The sequence below is a fragment of the Atractosteus spatula genome, chromosome 20 (genome assembly GCF_055471065.1).
Source record: "Atractosteus spatula isolate fAtrSpa1 chromosome 20, fAtrSpa1.hap1, whole genome shotgun sequence".
NCBI lineage: Eukaryota > Metazoa > Chordata > Actinopteri > Semionotiformes > Lepisosteidae > Atractosteus > Atractosteus spatula.
The window spans coordinates 7,005,434-7,022,628 of record NC_142725.1 but is presented as its reverse complement, the minus strand read 5'-3'; the positions used below and the strand labels follow the sequence as shown (position 1 = coordinate 7,022,628).

The window sequence follows — 17,195 nt, the reverse complement described above, 5'->3', positions numbered from 1 at the left end:
AACCTTAGTGTTCAGAACTGCGGGAATGGAGAGCCCTCTATGTTATATAAAAAAATTGTATTTCCTCAAAAACATAATCCTCCTAGCTTCAGCCTTATTTCATATCAGGCTTTTTAGGAAGACAAAACCAGTGGAGAGCTGTTCTGTTGCACAGATATACTAGGAATCCCATTTTTCCACAAAGAAATAAAATGGTTAAGTAAATACAAAATCTCCCAAAGTAAAGCCTTTACATACGTGTCCTATACTAACCTGCATGCATGTGGCTGCCACTTCACTGTTTCCTCTTTTTATCCCCAATTTTAATTCCCTGCCTTGGAAAAGGCTGTTTTCACTCATGGACAGAAACTCAAAGGGCCCTGATGGGTCTCCGTGATTGGAAGTTCAAAGGTAACGGACAGCACAAGATAGCCTGCAGGGGGAAACAAGAGCTGAGAACGTCAGTAATGGATGAACATGAAAATAAACAGTAAAAAATAGCTTTTTGCGATTAGCTGATGTAACTGTTCTTAAAATAGTGAACAGTAGCTGTTGCTTTTAAATCTGTTTTTTTAGCACGTAAAAATTGGAGTAGAATCTGGTATAAACTGGAACTTCTTTTCTCATTCTTCCAGCAGGCACTAATCTAACATGCTCTTAGACCTTGCTCACCCCGCAGTGAAATACCTCTTTCTGGGCCCAATTTACCCTGTGGGGTCATCCAGTTTACCAACTGGAAGAAGACGTATGATGTGACCAACCACAGTGGTCACAAATTTAAATGTAGACTACTAAGCTTCACCATTAACGCATTCCTAGTCTCATGTTTCCCTGTGCATGTTGAACTAGGAGTACATCAGGAGCATCTGAACTGACTGACACAGAAAATGTTAACAAGGTCATGGTCAACTCGTAAATGATGGGTGAAATAGATCACTTTATACTTCCAGAGCAGGGTTTTTACAGCAAAGGATGTTTGTCTGCTAAACGTTTTTACCCACAGCAGAACTGCAAACTAGCAACACACTGACTGACAGTGCTCTGGTCAAAGGGGTAGTGCTTTCTCTGAGAATAATCAGAATACTGTTCAAAAAACATCTCAGCCCAGTTCATACAATACAAAAAAAACACCCACCTATTTCTGGGTAAAAATGTCTTTCTACTTTTTTTAATATGGGTCTAAAAGCCCAGACATTAAATGTATTCCTTTGGGAGAAGGTAAGTTGAATTTCTTTCCCATTTTGCAAAACTCTTGACATGTTGTGATTTCTTTATAAGACTGTTGTGCTAAGTATACTGTAAGATTACTTTTTGTTTAAGAGGGTCTTTAATGAGCCCTTTTTAATGGAAATTTAATGGAAAACCGGTGAATAAAATGGTTAACCAACATAATTTCCTTTCCAGGCTTACATGTGTAAGTACAGTAAATACACATGAACAATTAAGGGGGCATACTTGTCTTGTCAGAAAAAAATGGGTTTCGTGATAAATGAGGAGGGTGTATTTAATATTTCATCACTCTACCATGTAATCACACAATTTCATCTCATCTAGTGTAGACGCCTGGCATCCAAATTTAGTGTTAACACAGAAAAGCATTTACCTGCATATCGACTAACTGTATATAATGAGGTGCATGGACAAAAGTTTGAATGTAAGGGCAGCATTAAGCCTTGTAATTTTCAAAGCAGTGACTAATTGAAAATAGGTTATTTGTGGAGTTTTGAAAAGAAAGGTTTTTTTTTGCCAGCATCTACTATAAACCAAAGAAATATTTATAGGAATGTTAATGTTTGTAAGACTGATAACTGAAGTTAAACCATGGCAGGCTGTGGTTAAAACTAGGGAACCCCTGCCTCTGATTCCCCTGTATAATGTGTATTAATGTACTGTATTATTGAATTAATTTTTATTAATTCTTGTTTCCTTTACAATTGTGGATTGCGCTGCCCTGTTACACTCAACTTTTATTCCAGCTGGTATTGTAACTGCAAAATGTACAGTATATGGATTCAGCATGTTCCCTGCACTCTGTCTGCAGTCATATTGGTTTTCCTTTTCTAACACAGAAGCAGTGCTGTTTCACAGTCTTTCCCAGCATCTTTTTTTTATTGTGTCCTCTCTACTTTTCCTCAGCAATGTCTGGATGTGTACCACTTAGCTAACTGCTTGCATCACAGAATGCAGGCTGGCTTGAGCACAGTAAAGGTTTCCAACAGTGGACTGGACTTTCATCAGATCTTGGGCTCAAAAAACATTTAACCAGTTGAGCTCCATGAGAGTGCGCAGTATATACATGTCAGATTGAGTTTTTGAGTGCCTTGCCTTTCACGTTCAGTATAATTAGTTTTTGTTTCTGTTTAGTCTTTTACAAAGAAATTGGTTTTAGGGATTGTCAGTCACCTCAGCTCACTGCTATAACTTTCATGACATTGTTGGTGGATTAAGGCACCACGTTATTTGTGCAATGCACAGCTGAACCTACAGCAAGTTTCAGGCTCAATCTCGAAAGTGCTTCCAGCAAACAGAGGACTGAAGGCAGATCAGTGCTGCACTGAGCTAACCAAAATGTTTGCCCCCTCTGATGAAAGCATTTTATAATGATCCAGGGAATCTGTTACATCACCCTTGTATTTTGAAATGTCTTTCTCTGCCCAGGACACAGCCTGTGCTGTAAACCCTCGTTGCCCTGACAACCTTGGCTTTTAAGATTCCAGAAAGTTCTGGCTTAAAAGTTTAGGGAAAACTCAAAATCCTGTCAAAGCTGTCCGTGACTTTAGCAGATACATTAAGTCTTCTTCAAACTTAGTTGCTCCAAATTCCAGAAGATGCTATGAAAAGATGTAAGAAAAGTCATACTGTAACTCCCTGCTGCAAAGCCCAATTTGTGTGTGAAGCTTTATCTGAGTTTCCTCTTCAAAAAATGTTTGTTTTTTTTCGTTACTGAATCTTTTCCTTGTTCTTTGTCAATAGTTCCTTCCATCTCTACACTGTATGTTGCTTGGAAAGTACTTGCTTCATTGTGTGTATCATTTGGAAAACCAATAAGACAAAACAAGGGAGGAAAGGGAAGGCCTAATTGGCAAGGCATGCTGGGATGCCATTGCAATATGGCCGCCACCCTAACCTAGGAGTTACCATGGATGCCAGTGCTTGATTGGCCAGCTGCCCCGTTGACTTTGGTCACTTCTGTCACGTTTCATTGAAAGACTTGTCACTCGTTCACAGAGGCCTCAAAGACACAGATGTTTTACACAGCCTATGAAATGTTTGAAGGACATAGACCGCGTAAGTCAGCACGGCGTCATCTTTGAAGATCCTCCCTCCTCTCAAGCATGCCCCCATTTCTTTTTATTTCTTTGTGTGGAGTGAACTCTTCAGCATGGGTCCCAGAAGGGTTTAATGCTAATGTACGCCGCACTATACAGAAACCAATGTTGAAGTGCCTTTGGAGACAGTTGCCTGAAAGCAGAAGTCACAGGTACTGTTTCAATTGGGCTTTAAGTACAAAAAGATAAAAACTGAGAAAGATTTACAAGACCTGGTGTCATGACTAGTTTTCTATACTTGAAAATTGCTATATAATTTATGTATATATATAATTCTGGGTTTATGCACCAGAAGTACAAAAACACTGACTGAAAATTAAAATGATCTAAAAGAATGTTCACAAATAACTACAAACCATGTTACATATGAAAATAGTCTATGGTAAGAATGGGATTTATTTCCCAGAAGCCTGTATTTATCCAGCATTTTAAGAGAGAGATAAAACTGAAAATTACAGGTCTAAATTGTATGTGCACACTGCGTAATTAGATTTCTATAAACGATATGAATAGGTTAGGTAAGGCATCGTAACTCAAGGCCTGGGTAATTTATATTTTTTCTTCTATTACAACCACTGTAGCTGACATGATGACCTTGCCAGTTGCCATGTAAATATTGACTAAAATGTAGCAAACGTCTTCACCTAGATTGACTGGAAGAGATCAGAGTCCTGTAATAATGATACGACAAGCAATTGTTTGTGTAGGAGATGTCCTTTTTGATTCCAGGTTGTACATTAGCATTAAAGTGCCTTTGTCATAGCTCATGGCCTTATCAGTCACATGGTGTAGGAACGCAATGCATGCTCATTTATACAGGACCATTCTTTGAGCTGTGCATGACTGTTACATGGCAAGTCAACCCAACCCTGAGAACTGTTGCAGAGGTTTGTAATTGGAGTCAACTACTACACCAGTACTGGTATTTCGCCACAGTTCTATCTAAAAGTGAAGATTGTATGGAACAGTTCATTAACAGTCCTCAACTGTAAAGACCATTTGCTGGAATCCTGACAGAAGAGTTCGGTTTGAACTGAGATACCTTCACAGAGGGTTCCAAAATTCAATGGTTTCCTCTTGTTGCTACTGAATTAACAAGATTCAAAAACAGGACATGAGGTGGCCAATATAGTTTATCAGTGCCTTGAGCCATGGAGGGGCTTTTTGAAGAAACTCATCATTTGCAAATTGAGTAGATTTGTAATCAGTCCTTCCCAGATTGAGTATAAATCCTGGAAGGAGAGATCTTTTTGAAATTGGTTTACACCTCCTCCACATATTTCATTCACTAGAATTAAAAACAAAAAGGAATGCTTATGTTTCTCCAAAAATGTCCCTGTTCTTCCGAAAAAAACGAGTGTTCTTCCTGTACAGTCTCTTTGATTCCATCATACTTAGAGCTGTTTCTTTTCAATTTGAAAGCATCTGGCCATGTAAGAGTCCATTGCACAGCTAAAGGAAGCTCCTGTTTACTATTAGCACAGTATTTTGCTTGGTATCATGAGGGTAAAGCTTTTTATTCCAGCTTTTGGTCTTCCATAGTGCTTCAAACATCATGCTGTGCCACACTCATTTATTTTTCCTTAAGTCAAATCTTATTTCAGCACTCTGGGCTATCGTAGTGTGTTCATGATTGGTCTTCTTCCAACTTTCCTTCACATTCCTATGCTATTGGAACTAAACCTTAAAAGATCTTGTGGGAATTAAGCTTGGGTTTATTCCATCTGACAGATCTCATGATTGACTTGAATTCATCTCTATATAGCATCCTGTGCCAACACATTTCATCCATACTAATTTCAGTTATTGAACAGAATGGGCTCATTGAAGCTCATTTGGAATCTTTACCAGAAGCAAGAGGAGTCATGACCCCAAAATGGCTGAACCTCCCTTTAGCAATTTTCATGTTCAAATGGAGACAGACACTAGAGCCGCTGTTTAATTCTGTCGTTGGATCATAACACCTCGCTGATTTTTAAAATCAAACTAGCTACCCTGACAGACAGCCATGTTTTTGTGTGTGTGACTTGAAAATGTTCAGATACCATGATCAGAGTTTCAGAAAAATGTTACCAGTAGAATTTTTTTTAACGAACTGTCCCTCAGGGTGACTAATGTCCTAGAACTGTATGCAGTCTGAAAGGTGGCTTGTTTCCCATTACCAGAGAATCTGTCACCCTGTGATCACATGGCTTTCAGGATGGGGCTCAAAAGCCTGCCAAGCTGGGACAGAATTTGCTGCCCCTGCTTTCTGCCAAAGCCCTGCTGCTGGGTCTGATCTGTGTTGTCTGCATAGAGGGATTTGTGCCAAGCAGGGGCACAACCTCCGGCTACAGTCGTCCACAGTCAGGCCGTGGCTAGAAATCACTTGGGTCTTAATGTTTGACCGAACCAAAAAAATATATATTGACGGGTAATTTACATTTAATAGATTTGAATAGATTACCCTGACAATCTGTTGCCTGAAACCTTCTTCATCATTATTTTGTAGCACCATGGCTAGTTTTGTGTGTGTTGCCAAACTCAACACTGACATGAATTTCACAGGTACCATACAGAGCCTGATTGCTGCAAAGTTCATGGGTACCAAGTTACTGTATACTGTATATTTATGAGAAGCATTCACAATGCAGCAAATGATCATTGGAACCAATAGTATTTGTTGTGTTTTGCTTTCAGCATACAGTATATGAGGTAGCGGTAAATATTGCAGCTATTTATACAAATTATTCATTTCTAAAGTGGACGTATTTTAAAATTGTTTTATTTATTATAGATAGAAGAGCCTTGCTGACAGATTTCAGTAATCTTAAGTATTTTGCCATTTAAAAGTAAAAGATCATTGATACTTGGATATGAAGTGTTCTAGAAGAAAGTTGCTTATGGACTAAAGCTTATGGTTGCAGGATTTGTAGTATCTCACACAGCATAAATACACTCTACAATATAAAACACTTTGAAGGGATTGAGGCAAATACAGGAAAATAATGTATCTGAAACAGAAGCATCTTTGTTCCGTTCTGAATTATTCATCTGTTATTTAAGAAATATGGACTGCAGGAGTACATGGAGAAATTCAATTTGATTCTAATGTGTATTGAAGGCATAGCTGGTAGGATAGTGAGCTTACTATACATTACAGTAGACAACAGTACCAGGTTATAGTTTCCTAACAGAACAGTGGAATGTGTTCCTGTTTGGAAACCACCAGGCAGACCCTCAATGACACTGGAATGAGCAATGTTTCGCAACAGTCATATTTTCACATCAGCAATAGTAGCAGTTCCCAGCTCTGGTGCTGGAGAAACAGCATCTCTTTGAGCTTGTTCTCCAGTCAAGTTCTTAATCTCAGGCCCATTGATTTCACGTCTCTTTTTGGGGCACATTTGCAAATTAGCTTGCAGCTCATAAAGATCAAATGGGGTTTGTAATTCATATCAACTCTGTACCAATTTCTGAGTTTCAGAGCTGCCCTCATTAAGGTCATTTGCCTGAAAATGCTCAGTGTGGGTGTGTATCACACAGTGTCTCCCCCACCAGTATTGCTCACCTAATAAGAGCTGTTTAATCAGATATAACAGCAAGCATGTTGAGGAGAGACTGATCTGTGCTGAAATTGTTGCAAACCGTACCCTTGAAGTAGGGTGTAAAAGTAAATAAGCAAGCAAATCAGTTAAGTTATCCATTAGCTAAGGACCAGGTGTGGGAACCACTGATCTAAGGATACAGAAAGCATAAGGGGGATCTGGGAGTCTCACGATCTCAGCCCTGAAGAAGGCTCCACAGCAGAAACGTTGTGTTTCAGCATGGAATTAAACCTTTAACTCGTTCCTTTGTAATCTCTTTAATATGATTAGGACAGGAGAGGAACAGAAGGCTAAGTAGTTTAATCACACTACTGAGAGGCACAAGATGAATTAAAAAAGGACTTTATAAACTGATACAATAAGTCACTTTAGTGTGCTAAAGACAGAGAAGACTTGGCATTTCATTAATCTTGTGAAAATTGTGAAGTGTTGAGTTTCGCTTCATGCAATTAGCACTCCTGCAGGAATTCTGTCTTTTTTTAGTCCAGCTCCAATGACAGATCTGTTGTTTGAGGTTACTGGTGAATCAGTAAGAAATGAGCAGTAATGATAATCAATCAAGAACACAGGTAAAGTTTCCTCAAATCAAGGTAAGAAACCCCTTTTTTTTAAAGGTGAGGGAACATCTCCTTTGATGTTATTGGTTTTCATTTTCATTGCCCTTTTTTTCTGACAGAGGAATTATTCTACCCTAAATCTGATGATTCTGTTTTCAAGAAAGGCTGCTTTGTGAAATGACGATTCTTTCTTTTTTTTCCAACGTCATACACCGTGGTGCCTCAAAAAGCCTTTCAGAAATCTAAACCCATTTGGCTTACTGAAGACCGGTTTCGATTTATCAAAGCGATTTTTGATTGAAAAAAATCAAAATGGAAAGAAAGAGGAAAGAAATTGCAATTCCCATAATTGTACTGGGGGGCTCACATTTTTTTTCTCAATACGTCACTTCCGTTTTCCACTAAAGAGGACATTTTTAAACCCTCACTCAAATACCGGATGGAGAGCAGTAGCATCTTCACCTAAAACCTAAAACTTGAACCATTTCCCTGCTGACCCTTACCTGTAATAACGTCAGTGTCATTTGAATAAAGCCTTTGTCAGAGACAGTGATCCTGGGGAGGCTCAGAAGTCTCGTTTTCTTCCCTCCTGTCCTGATATGAGCTCTGCCTTGCTGTAGCTAACGAGGAGTCACAGCCCTTCGCCACCATCCAACCCCCTGTGCTGCGCGTCCAGCGAGGCCAGCGAGCCGAGTTCCGCTGTACCGTCCGAGGAAACCCGACTCCATCCATCGAGTGGGCAGGTGAGTGGGGGGGGCGTGACCCCCAGCGAGGGCTCAGAACAACAGTTCCCTGGGTGGCCAGAGCCCCACACTGCAGAGCACGCTGTCATTTTTAAAAGCACAAAAAAGGAAGCACAGCATCTGTCAACAACTGCTTCCATATAGAGCACATACACTAAAAACTTCAATTCCATTGCAGTCAATTTAATTGAATTACTATATTCTCTTTAGTCTGCACCACTGTGGCATGGAGTTGGTAATGAGCTACTGTACAGCCAAGCCCAATTTGTGGTCAGCAATAGCAGCAGAATTAATAAAAAGAATAATTCCTTATACTCATACAGCTCTTATCTGGACACTCCATTCAAAGTGCTTTACAGGTTATGGGGATCCCCTCCACCACCACCAGTGTGTAGACCCATCTGGATGATGCGACAGCAGCCATAGTGTGCCAGTCCGCTCCCCACACACCAGCTCTAAGAGGGGAGGAGAGCAGAGTGATGAAGCCAGTTCAGAGATGGGGATTATTAGGAGGCCATGATTGGTAAAGGCCAGGGGGAGATTTGGCCAGGACGCTGGGGTAACACCCCTACTCTTTTCAAGAAACGCCCCTGGGATTTTGACCACAGAGAGTCAGGACCTCAGTTTTACGTCTCATCCGAATGATGGCACATTGTATTGTATTGTATCAATCTACCTACTACTACCAAATGCTTTCTTAAGCATTATAAGGACACAACAGCATTTTGTAGTAGTACGTAGATGGACTGCACTTACAGTTGCTGTGATAGGCTGGTATCCTGTTCAGGGTGTACCCTGCAGTGTGCCCGTTGCTTGCTGGGACAGGCTCCAGCTCCCCTGCAATGCTGAAGTATCTTCAGAAGTACTTTGGCGGAATGTCAGCTCAGGAGTGACTGTGATTGAAAACTTGTTCTCAAAATGCATAGATCCGTTTATTCATCCAAACTTGCACTACAAAAGGTAAAGATCTTTACAGAACAGATGTGAACACGGAGAAGGGGATAAAAGACCCACAGCGCTGTTCCAGAATTTCCTCATAAAAGCCCGCGGGTCCTTCACCTTCCTTTGTTTGCTGCATTTCTTTCAGGAGGGCAGGGCAACAGGATCAGCTCTAATGCAGTCATCCGAGAGGGCGTCCTCATCATCCCTGCGGCTGAGCGCTCCGATGAGGCGGAGTACATCTGCAAAGCGCTGAATGTTCACGGAGAGCACGCAGCACGGGCTACGCTTTACGTGAACGGTAGGTCTTTAGGGAACTGGAAAGAATAAAGCAGAATTTGTGTAAGATGAGACAGGATCACTTTATTGGCCATATACATTTTCTTGTATTAGGAATGTGTCTTTTCCCATACACCAGCTTGCTCTCCATGAGAGACACACAGACAGGGAGAGAAGCTTGGGGTCAGAGCGCAGGGTCAGCCATTTATACGGCACCCCTGGAGCAGCTGGGGTTCAGGGGCCTCGCTCAGGGGCCCCAGCTCTCCAGGAGACACACAGACACACCGGGAGAGAAGCTGGGGGTCAGAGAGCAGGGTCAGCCATTTATACGGCGCCCCTGGAGCAGCTGGGGTTAAGGGCCTTACTCAGGAGCCCAATGGAGTAGGAGTAGGGTGACTTGATGCTAGGTGGGCCTCCGGGAGTCCATCTTCAAATGCAGAGCCCTGAAATTCCAGAGCACCGGGTTTAAATACAGTGAATCCAGGGACAGGTGTACGTGATAATGAACCTAACACAAAAGGGTCAGAGCACCCTCAAGAGGAGGGATGACAATCTTGACATCTACCCCCTACCAACAATGAACAAAGTGCGGGTCACCGCTTGGAGACCCCTGAAGACAGTCAGCGGCATCACCCAGACCCAAACTCACACCATCTGGGTCAAGGCTCTCAATGTGCACTCAGTGCAATTTGCTTTGCCTGTTGGGCCCCTACGCAATCTTGATCATTGTACTGTTGAGCGGTTCTGTTTTTCCCGTGCTGTACTGATCTGAGCTCTACCTTGCTGCAGTTGATGAGGATGCCCGGCCCTTTGCTACCATTCAACCTCCTGTCCTGACCATCCAGCAAGGGCAGCAAGCCGAGTTCCGCTGCAGTGTTAGAGGAAACCCAACTCCAGCCATTGAGTGGTCAGGTAAGAGAGATACAGTCTCCAGCAGAGACTGCAGTATTCAAATACCCAAAGAGCAAAACTCAGGGTCTCAAAATCTAAAACAATGATGAAAACACACATCAGTGTCTATTCTCTTCATTCACTGACGAAAGACAGTTATTCCCCATGATCAAAGATGACTGCCTTCCATAAACCCAGAGGTGAAGATCTGCACAGTCTTTGACAGGTTGACCAGATGTTAAAGATAAAGTAAAATACAATTTGTTTTCTTTAAGTACTTGGATTTTACATCTACATCACTGTATTTGGGTGTTAATATTTTGAGTCTGAACTATAAATGCTAAAAACTAAGAAGATGGATTCCATTTATAGTTAGTAAAGTTTATGTGAAGCTCTGCAGAACAGCATTACCAATAAGAGATACTGATCTGATACACAATGTCTGCTTTTTAATGGTAAACTGATGTCACAGCAGTGACATTTCTAACATACTCAAGTAATTGTCTAACATACTTATTTGTTTATGTCACTTAAAACTGGTCTTCAGAAAGCAAAATTGTCATGAAGGAAAGTTGTGAACACAAGCAAGGAAAATGGAGTTCAGGTATTGGTCTTTCCTGTGTCTTAAATCTGTTCTATTTGAAAACCAGGAGGGCGGGGCAACAGGATCACTCCGAAAGCTGTAATCCGAGAGGGCGTCCTCATCATCCCCGCGGCTGAGCGCTCTGACGAGGCGGAGTACATCTGCAAAGCGCTGAACGTTCATGGAGAGCACACAGCACGGGCCGTGCTTTACGTACACAGTAAGTCCTCCTGCGGCCGGGTGGAAGAAAGTACAGAGATTTTTAGAGATTTTAAAAGGTGTATCTCACCAGGCATTAATACCCTTCCTGTCAACTGGATTAAAATACTGGATTTCTGATGGTAGAAATCCTTGGTCGTTACCTTGAATTTCCTTCATTACTGAACTGAACCAATGGCCTTCCAGCTATTGGATTGTGTTGACCGATGTCAAACTCAATGTCATGAGATCTGAGACCTATGGTTCAGTGTCACTAAATACAAAGCAGTCAAGGCCCTGTGTATTTCTGACCGATTGATATCTGTTAATAGCTACAGTACGTGCCTTGGGCTTTGTTTAAAGTATGAAGGCCACTGAACAGGAACCATACCTTAAGAACATCATAAACAAGATGTTTACGGTGCTTTTCAAATTCAAATATAAGAGTGCTCTCCTGTAGATTTAAAATTCCTACCTTCCACTCTATTTTAGTGTCAGATTTGGTGACACCATGTAAAAACCCAATGCCATATCTTCACGTCTATTGATATCGGGGTGTCCTTTGAGCGTGTGACTTTAATGTAGTAGTCCTTCCCTTTTCTTCCTTCTCTCCTCACAACAGGGAAGAGTGATTTAATAAACTTTTTTTTACTTGTTGGTAATATACAAGAATCATGTTCTGCTTCCCTTCCTGTGTGTCTTAGGTGCCAGTCTACCTCATATCCAGGTCAGCCCCCCACGAGTTACAATCCAGGAAGGGGAGACTCTGAGACTCTACTGCCGTGCAGGAGGGACTCCTAGCCCAAGCCTGACCTGGAAGAAGCAAGGTGGTGAACTTCCCCCACAGGTACTGCCCCTGTGTGGAAAGTGAGCTGTGGAGACATGTGTACAGGTGGCTCTTTTGATCCCTTGCTTCAAGCTATGGAGAGCCACCACAGTCTGAGGCAGGACGTCTTTAATAGCAGGATAATCCAAGGACAGAGGAGGTCAGAAAGAACAGTGGGCAGGCTGGCGTTCTGAGTGGTACAGTAGGTATTTGATGAATGTATTGATAGGAGGCTCCGGGTCCTGATGATAACCATCGTTTTCAATAACTGCTGAACCACAGGTACTCAGGGACACAGTGGCCCGGAGCCTAACTTGGGAAGCCCTTTCTTGATAAAGAGAGAATAAATTATACCTTCCTACAAGGTTTGACGCAACAGGTGTGTAGTTATCCACAGACGGGCAATTGAGAAAACCACTAGATTAAAACAAAAAAACAACATTTTAAGCTTCCAAATTTAAACCTCATCAACTTCAATCTAAAGGATTTAATTCTCTCAGTAGAGCTGATAGTTATTTCTTAATATTTTATTCTCTAAATTTGATTTCTTTTTCCTTTCAGGGTATTTTACTTTGACTATTATATAGCCTTCCAACTCATCAATAATCATTTAAATGCTTATATTAAAAAAATATAAAACTGTAGCCAATTACACAGTATAATGGGATAGAAACATAGAAGCAGAATTATGAGAATTAAATTGCATACATCACTTTGAATACATTATCTCCATACTCTGTCACGTACACGCAGTATGGCAGGGCAGGTGAATTCTGTCTGTCTTTAAGATACACAGTATCTTCCAGGACCTCCTATTTGTCAAAGAAACTTGACTGTTATATTTGTATTTTGACTTCCGTCTTAAAATGTGTTCCTTTCTTGTTCTTTTCCTGTCTTTTCCTTGTGTCTTTTTTTTCGGTTCAGGCCATTCCCTCTCATGGTTTCCATCAGTTTAAAAGCAACAGTGTTGAAGTTTTACAGAAACGTATTGAGGAGCTTCAGGTCTGTCCCACCTGTCTGTCCTGCCTGCTCTGTGTAATCCTGCTGCTCAGTAAGGCTTTGCTCCATTTGCAGTGAACTAAACTGCATGATCTAGACTTGTCCTCAGGCCTTCCATGTAACCTGCAAAAACGCCAGTAAGAAAAGAGAGGCATGCAGGGCGTTACAAGGGACATTGAAGTGGTGTTTTCATATTTGGTGTACCCCAGCCAAACGGTACCTCAGACAACAGTGATGAATTCATCTGTGGCATAAGACAGCCCCTCTAGGGAATGTGTCGCAGGTGGTGAGGGGAGTACAAAACTGAATTGTAACTGTATAGAACAGCGCAGGAATTGATGTTCCTCAGGAAGCGAGGGAGCTTCAGTGATCCCTTTTTTATTCAATTCCTGCTGTAACTCCTTAGTTTTAATGGACATGTCATTGCCATGGAGTTGCTATTTGGTTCCCAACAGATGTGAGAGTTTTTGCACTTTGATCTAGTCAATTTCCAAATGACATGCATCGCAGTAGGTTTGAGGGCAGTTTGTTTGGTGTCTGAGCTCTTGCTGCGCTGTGCCGGCTTTTCTCCAGTGTGTGCAGTCAGGCCTTCAGTTCGGCCGCGAGAAATGTCATTCTTTAGACCCGTGAAAAGATTTACCGGCTCATTTAGGACTGGCCACTTAGCAGCAGTTCACTTCAGTTGAGTCACGGATGACTGAAGGCGTGTGAGCTGAATGGACTGTCTGTGGATCTTTGTCCCTGGCTGCTGTAATACCTATTGTTTTTGTTGTTCTGTATGTATATAAAACCTACAGCTACTCTGTTTTTCACTTTACCTTTTAATCTTCAATCTGCAAATAAATGGAGAGATTTGGAAAGACATTAGTGAAGCACTGAGAGATGGGAAAAGGTGGGAGCCCACTTTTGTTTTACGATGGCTTTCAGATGTCACAAGTCTTTGAATCCCCAAGTAAAGGCAGAGCAAGGTCAGTAGAATCGTGGCCTGCAGAGGGGAAATGGGAATTATGCGATGGAAAGACCTTTGATCCTCAGTGCTCTGACATGTTCCCTGAAATAGTCAGCTTACCAGCTTGTTGTTTATCCTGTGTGAAATGGCAGGGCACATGCTGCAGGAGAACCTATAAATGATGAGATATGAGATATACAGTACCGCATGAGATGCATAGTGAAATAAATTAGGTATATGTCTAACAGTATAGTTCTATCAGCACACAGAGGGCAGAGACTAATCCAAAAAGCCAAGCAGTTGTAATTGCTGACAGAAGGGCTTTTACCTTGAAGTTTCTGCTGACATTTATCTTCTTTCACCCTCAAACAATTTCACATAAATCATTCAAAAATCTGTCATTTTTGTATTTCAACAAAATGGGAGATCATTGTAAGGTTACATTTGCAGAGCATTATACAGTACATTTTCTTCTGTGCTATACTGTATATAGTGTTTTCTCAGGAACTGGCAGTAATAACGTTCCTTCCCAAATCAAGGTTTTTCTAATATCTTAAAAATAAATTACAGCAGTTAGGCATAAACCACACAAGGTTTCTATTAATTCCTGAAAAGCATTTCATGATTTTTTCCAGTCCAGTTTGTGCTTCTGATATTATTGGATTTGTAATGTTAATGTAGAAATAGATTTTTTTTATATATCTCTAAAATCTATTGTTTTGCTTACTATTATAATTCAATCAATTATAAAATAACTCATAGTAATATACACTGATTCAACAGAAAAACAGCCATTTACAGTGTCTACAATGCCTCATCTTGCATTGCACATACAGTATGTTTTAAATACATTAATACACTTATAAAGCTTCTAAGTGATTATTATATAATGTTTTAAAAAACTGAGTGATACTTCTGTTTTCTGTGTTATCCTTCAATAATTTTGAAAATCTATACTTCTCTAAAGCTTTTTCATACAAGTAATATGGGAAAAGATAGAAATATAGAAATGTATACAATAAATACAAAATACAAGAACACCATTTGGTGATCATTAATATCCATAATTGGATTCATTTAGTTCTGTGTTTAAAGGACTTAAAGTTGACAGAATTGTATTTACTCTTTAAGTAATGCTATATTAGTTGCCAATTGGTTTCAGAAGGAAATAATAAATTAACCAATGTGGAAGAGCTTGTTTACTCTATGACTGTAGATTCATTCACCAGTTTGACCGTGACCACCGAACATGCAGTAGTTAATCATTCTTAATCTAGACTATTTCCCACAGATTCTGTATCAAACAATAGCCACTGGCATAAGTTTTCCGTAATGAATTCTAAATACAGATCTTTTCTATTTGTTAACGAATCAGAGCTTGCCTTAAAAGAAGATTCCTTTCTACATATTCGGAAAATGTGTCCTAAGCTAACTCACGTTGGTCACAATCTAAACAATTTAAATATGTGACCAAATAAATAGAGGATTCATTCAATTTTCTGTATGGGAAGAAAAAAATAGTAAAGCATTTACTTAAAGAAAAAAATAATAGTAAAGCATTTACTACAACACTTTTAAAACCGCTCCTAAGAGAATTGCTTTATATACAGGAAAACAGAAGGTCTGGTCAGTTTTCTTAACAAGGTGTTACCTGGGGAGGGGTGTTTTTAACACTGTTATTGTATATGTGCTTAACCCTTGTGCTACTTTGCCTGTGTTAAAATGTGTGTCCTACGTGAACTCTGTGACATAACAGCGTGCTACACACTGCACACTGGGGGGAAGTAGAAATTCTACATTGAATTGAATCTCTGTTTTAATTGCATATTAATTTCTCAAGGAGTTAATGTGTTACAATGTACAGCATCTAGAATAAAGCTTCCCAGTGTTTATCACCTTATAATCTTTAGCCAGTTCAAATGGACCTTTTGCTCTTTGTTTTGGTGAATTTTAGAAGTCTGGCCATTGTTTCTGAAGAGGATGTGGTTATTTCTGAATGGCCTTCTATTTCTATAGCAATGTGCTATAAAGGGAAAGTAGTTTACATGTATTTTAGATATTTTACAGGAGGGTGCTAAACTGAATGATGGCAAAAATCTATCGAATGACCATTTCATATACATTGAGGCAATAAAATAAAAAATGTAGATGTCATTGTTGTCAGGGAACCTATAGGTGGAATAAGAGGATCCTTGTGTGACCGGAATCCCACAGAACGCAGAGTAGCAAAGGGACAATCCGAAAGACGAAATCCAAAGGCTGGGTCAATAAGGGAGGCAGAGGGTCCGGTAACGAGAGATATCCAAAAACAATCCAAAAGTCAAAATCCAGGAGGCAAGGTCAAAAAGGGAGGCTAAGGGTCCGGCAATGAAAGATATCCAAAACAATCCAGGAGGCGAGGTCAAGAAGCAGAAGCAGAAGCAGAAGCAGAAGCAGAAGCAGAAGCAGAAGCAGAAGCAGAAGCAGAAGCAGAAGCAGAAGCAGAAGCAGAAGCAGAAGCTTCGTAACGGGAGATCAGTCGAAAGGCTTGGAAACACGCACTGGAGAATACTACAAGAGGCTTCTCAATAGTAAGCATGGGAAGGTGTGTGAGGGGAGTTTAGATACTGAAAGGAAAGGGGTGTGATTGGATGATTGGTTAGGGAGTGAGAATTTGAGGAATCTGATTCATGTGAGAATGTGATGGGTTCAATCAGGGATGAGATAGTGAAGCAGAGGTCCCGGGAATGTAACGTCCTTTGCGAGGGAGAGTGTGGAATGTGACAGGGACAGAACGGCGTTTCCGAGGTAGAGTGTGGGGCGTGACAACTGTGTTGAACAAAGACCTTCAAGGTCATGGAGGACAGACATCCTTGATAAAGTATGAATGCACACAGAGATCAAGTTTATATGGTAACAAAACGTATGCAGACAAGATTAGAAACTGAAACTTCCCAATTGCCATAGGTCTCACATTAAGTTCATTGTATTTTTATACACTGCATATCCTTTTCTTAGATAATGTCAGCTTGCTTTGCCACTTTATAGTGGAAAATTTAAAATGGGCTTTTTAATTGATTATAACATGGAAAAGAAAACGCCTTCTTGTAATAAAATCTCAGCATACGTGCTAAAGGTCAGGTGTAATTCCTAAAGAAAATACAGTGCCTTGCAAAAGTGTTCACCCCCTTGGACTTTCTCACATTTTATTGTGTTACAGCATGGAGCCGTGGTGTATTGAACTGACATTTTTTGCCACTCATCAACACAAAGTACTCTATAATGTGAAAAAGTGAAAATAAAATCCAGACATTTTACTAAATTAATTAAAATAAAAAAACAGAAAATAACTGAATG

At 40.5% G+C, this 17,195-nt stretch overlaps 1 protein-coding gene across 1 annotated transcript in view; it reads left to right on the top strand.

Annotated features, from left to right (window-relative positions):
• The window catches only part of hspg2 (heparan sulfate proteoglycan 2), a 223,799-nt gene that overhangs the window by 164,106 nt on the left and 42,498 nt on the right, over nucleotides 1–17,195 (top strand). Inside the window, exons 51-57 of the mRNA XM_088938069.1 lie at nucleotides 3,208–3,267; nucleotides 8,073–8,195; nucleotides 9,283–9,435; nucleotides 10,203–10,325; nucleotides 10,955–11,107; nucleotides 11,790–11,932; nucleotides 12,836–12,913. Coding sequence (XP_088794195.1) covers nucleotides 3,208–3,267; nucleotides 8,073–8,195; nucleotides 9,283–9,435; nucleotides 10,203–10,325; nucleotides 10,955–11,107; nucleotides 11,790–11,932; nucleotides 12,836–12,913 — 833 coding nt within the window. The remainder of the gene's footprint in view (nucleotides 1–3,207; nucleotides 3,268–8,072; nucleotides 8,196–9,282; nucleotides 9,436–10,202; nucleotides 10,326–10,954; nucleotides 11,108–11,789; nucleotides 11,933–12,835; nucleotides 12,914–17,195) is intronic.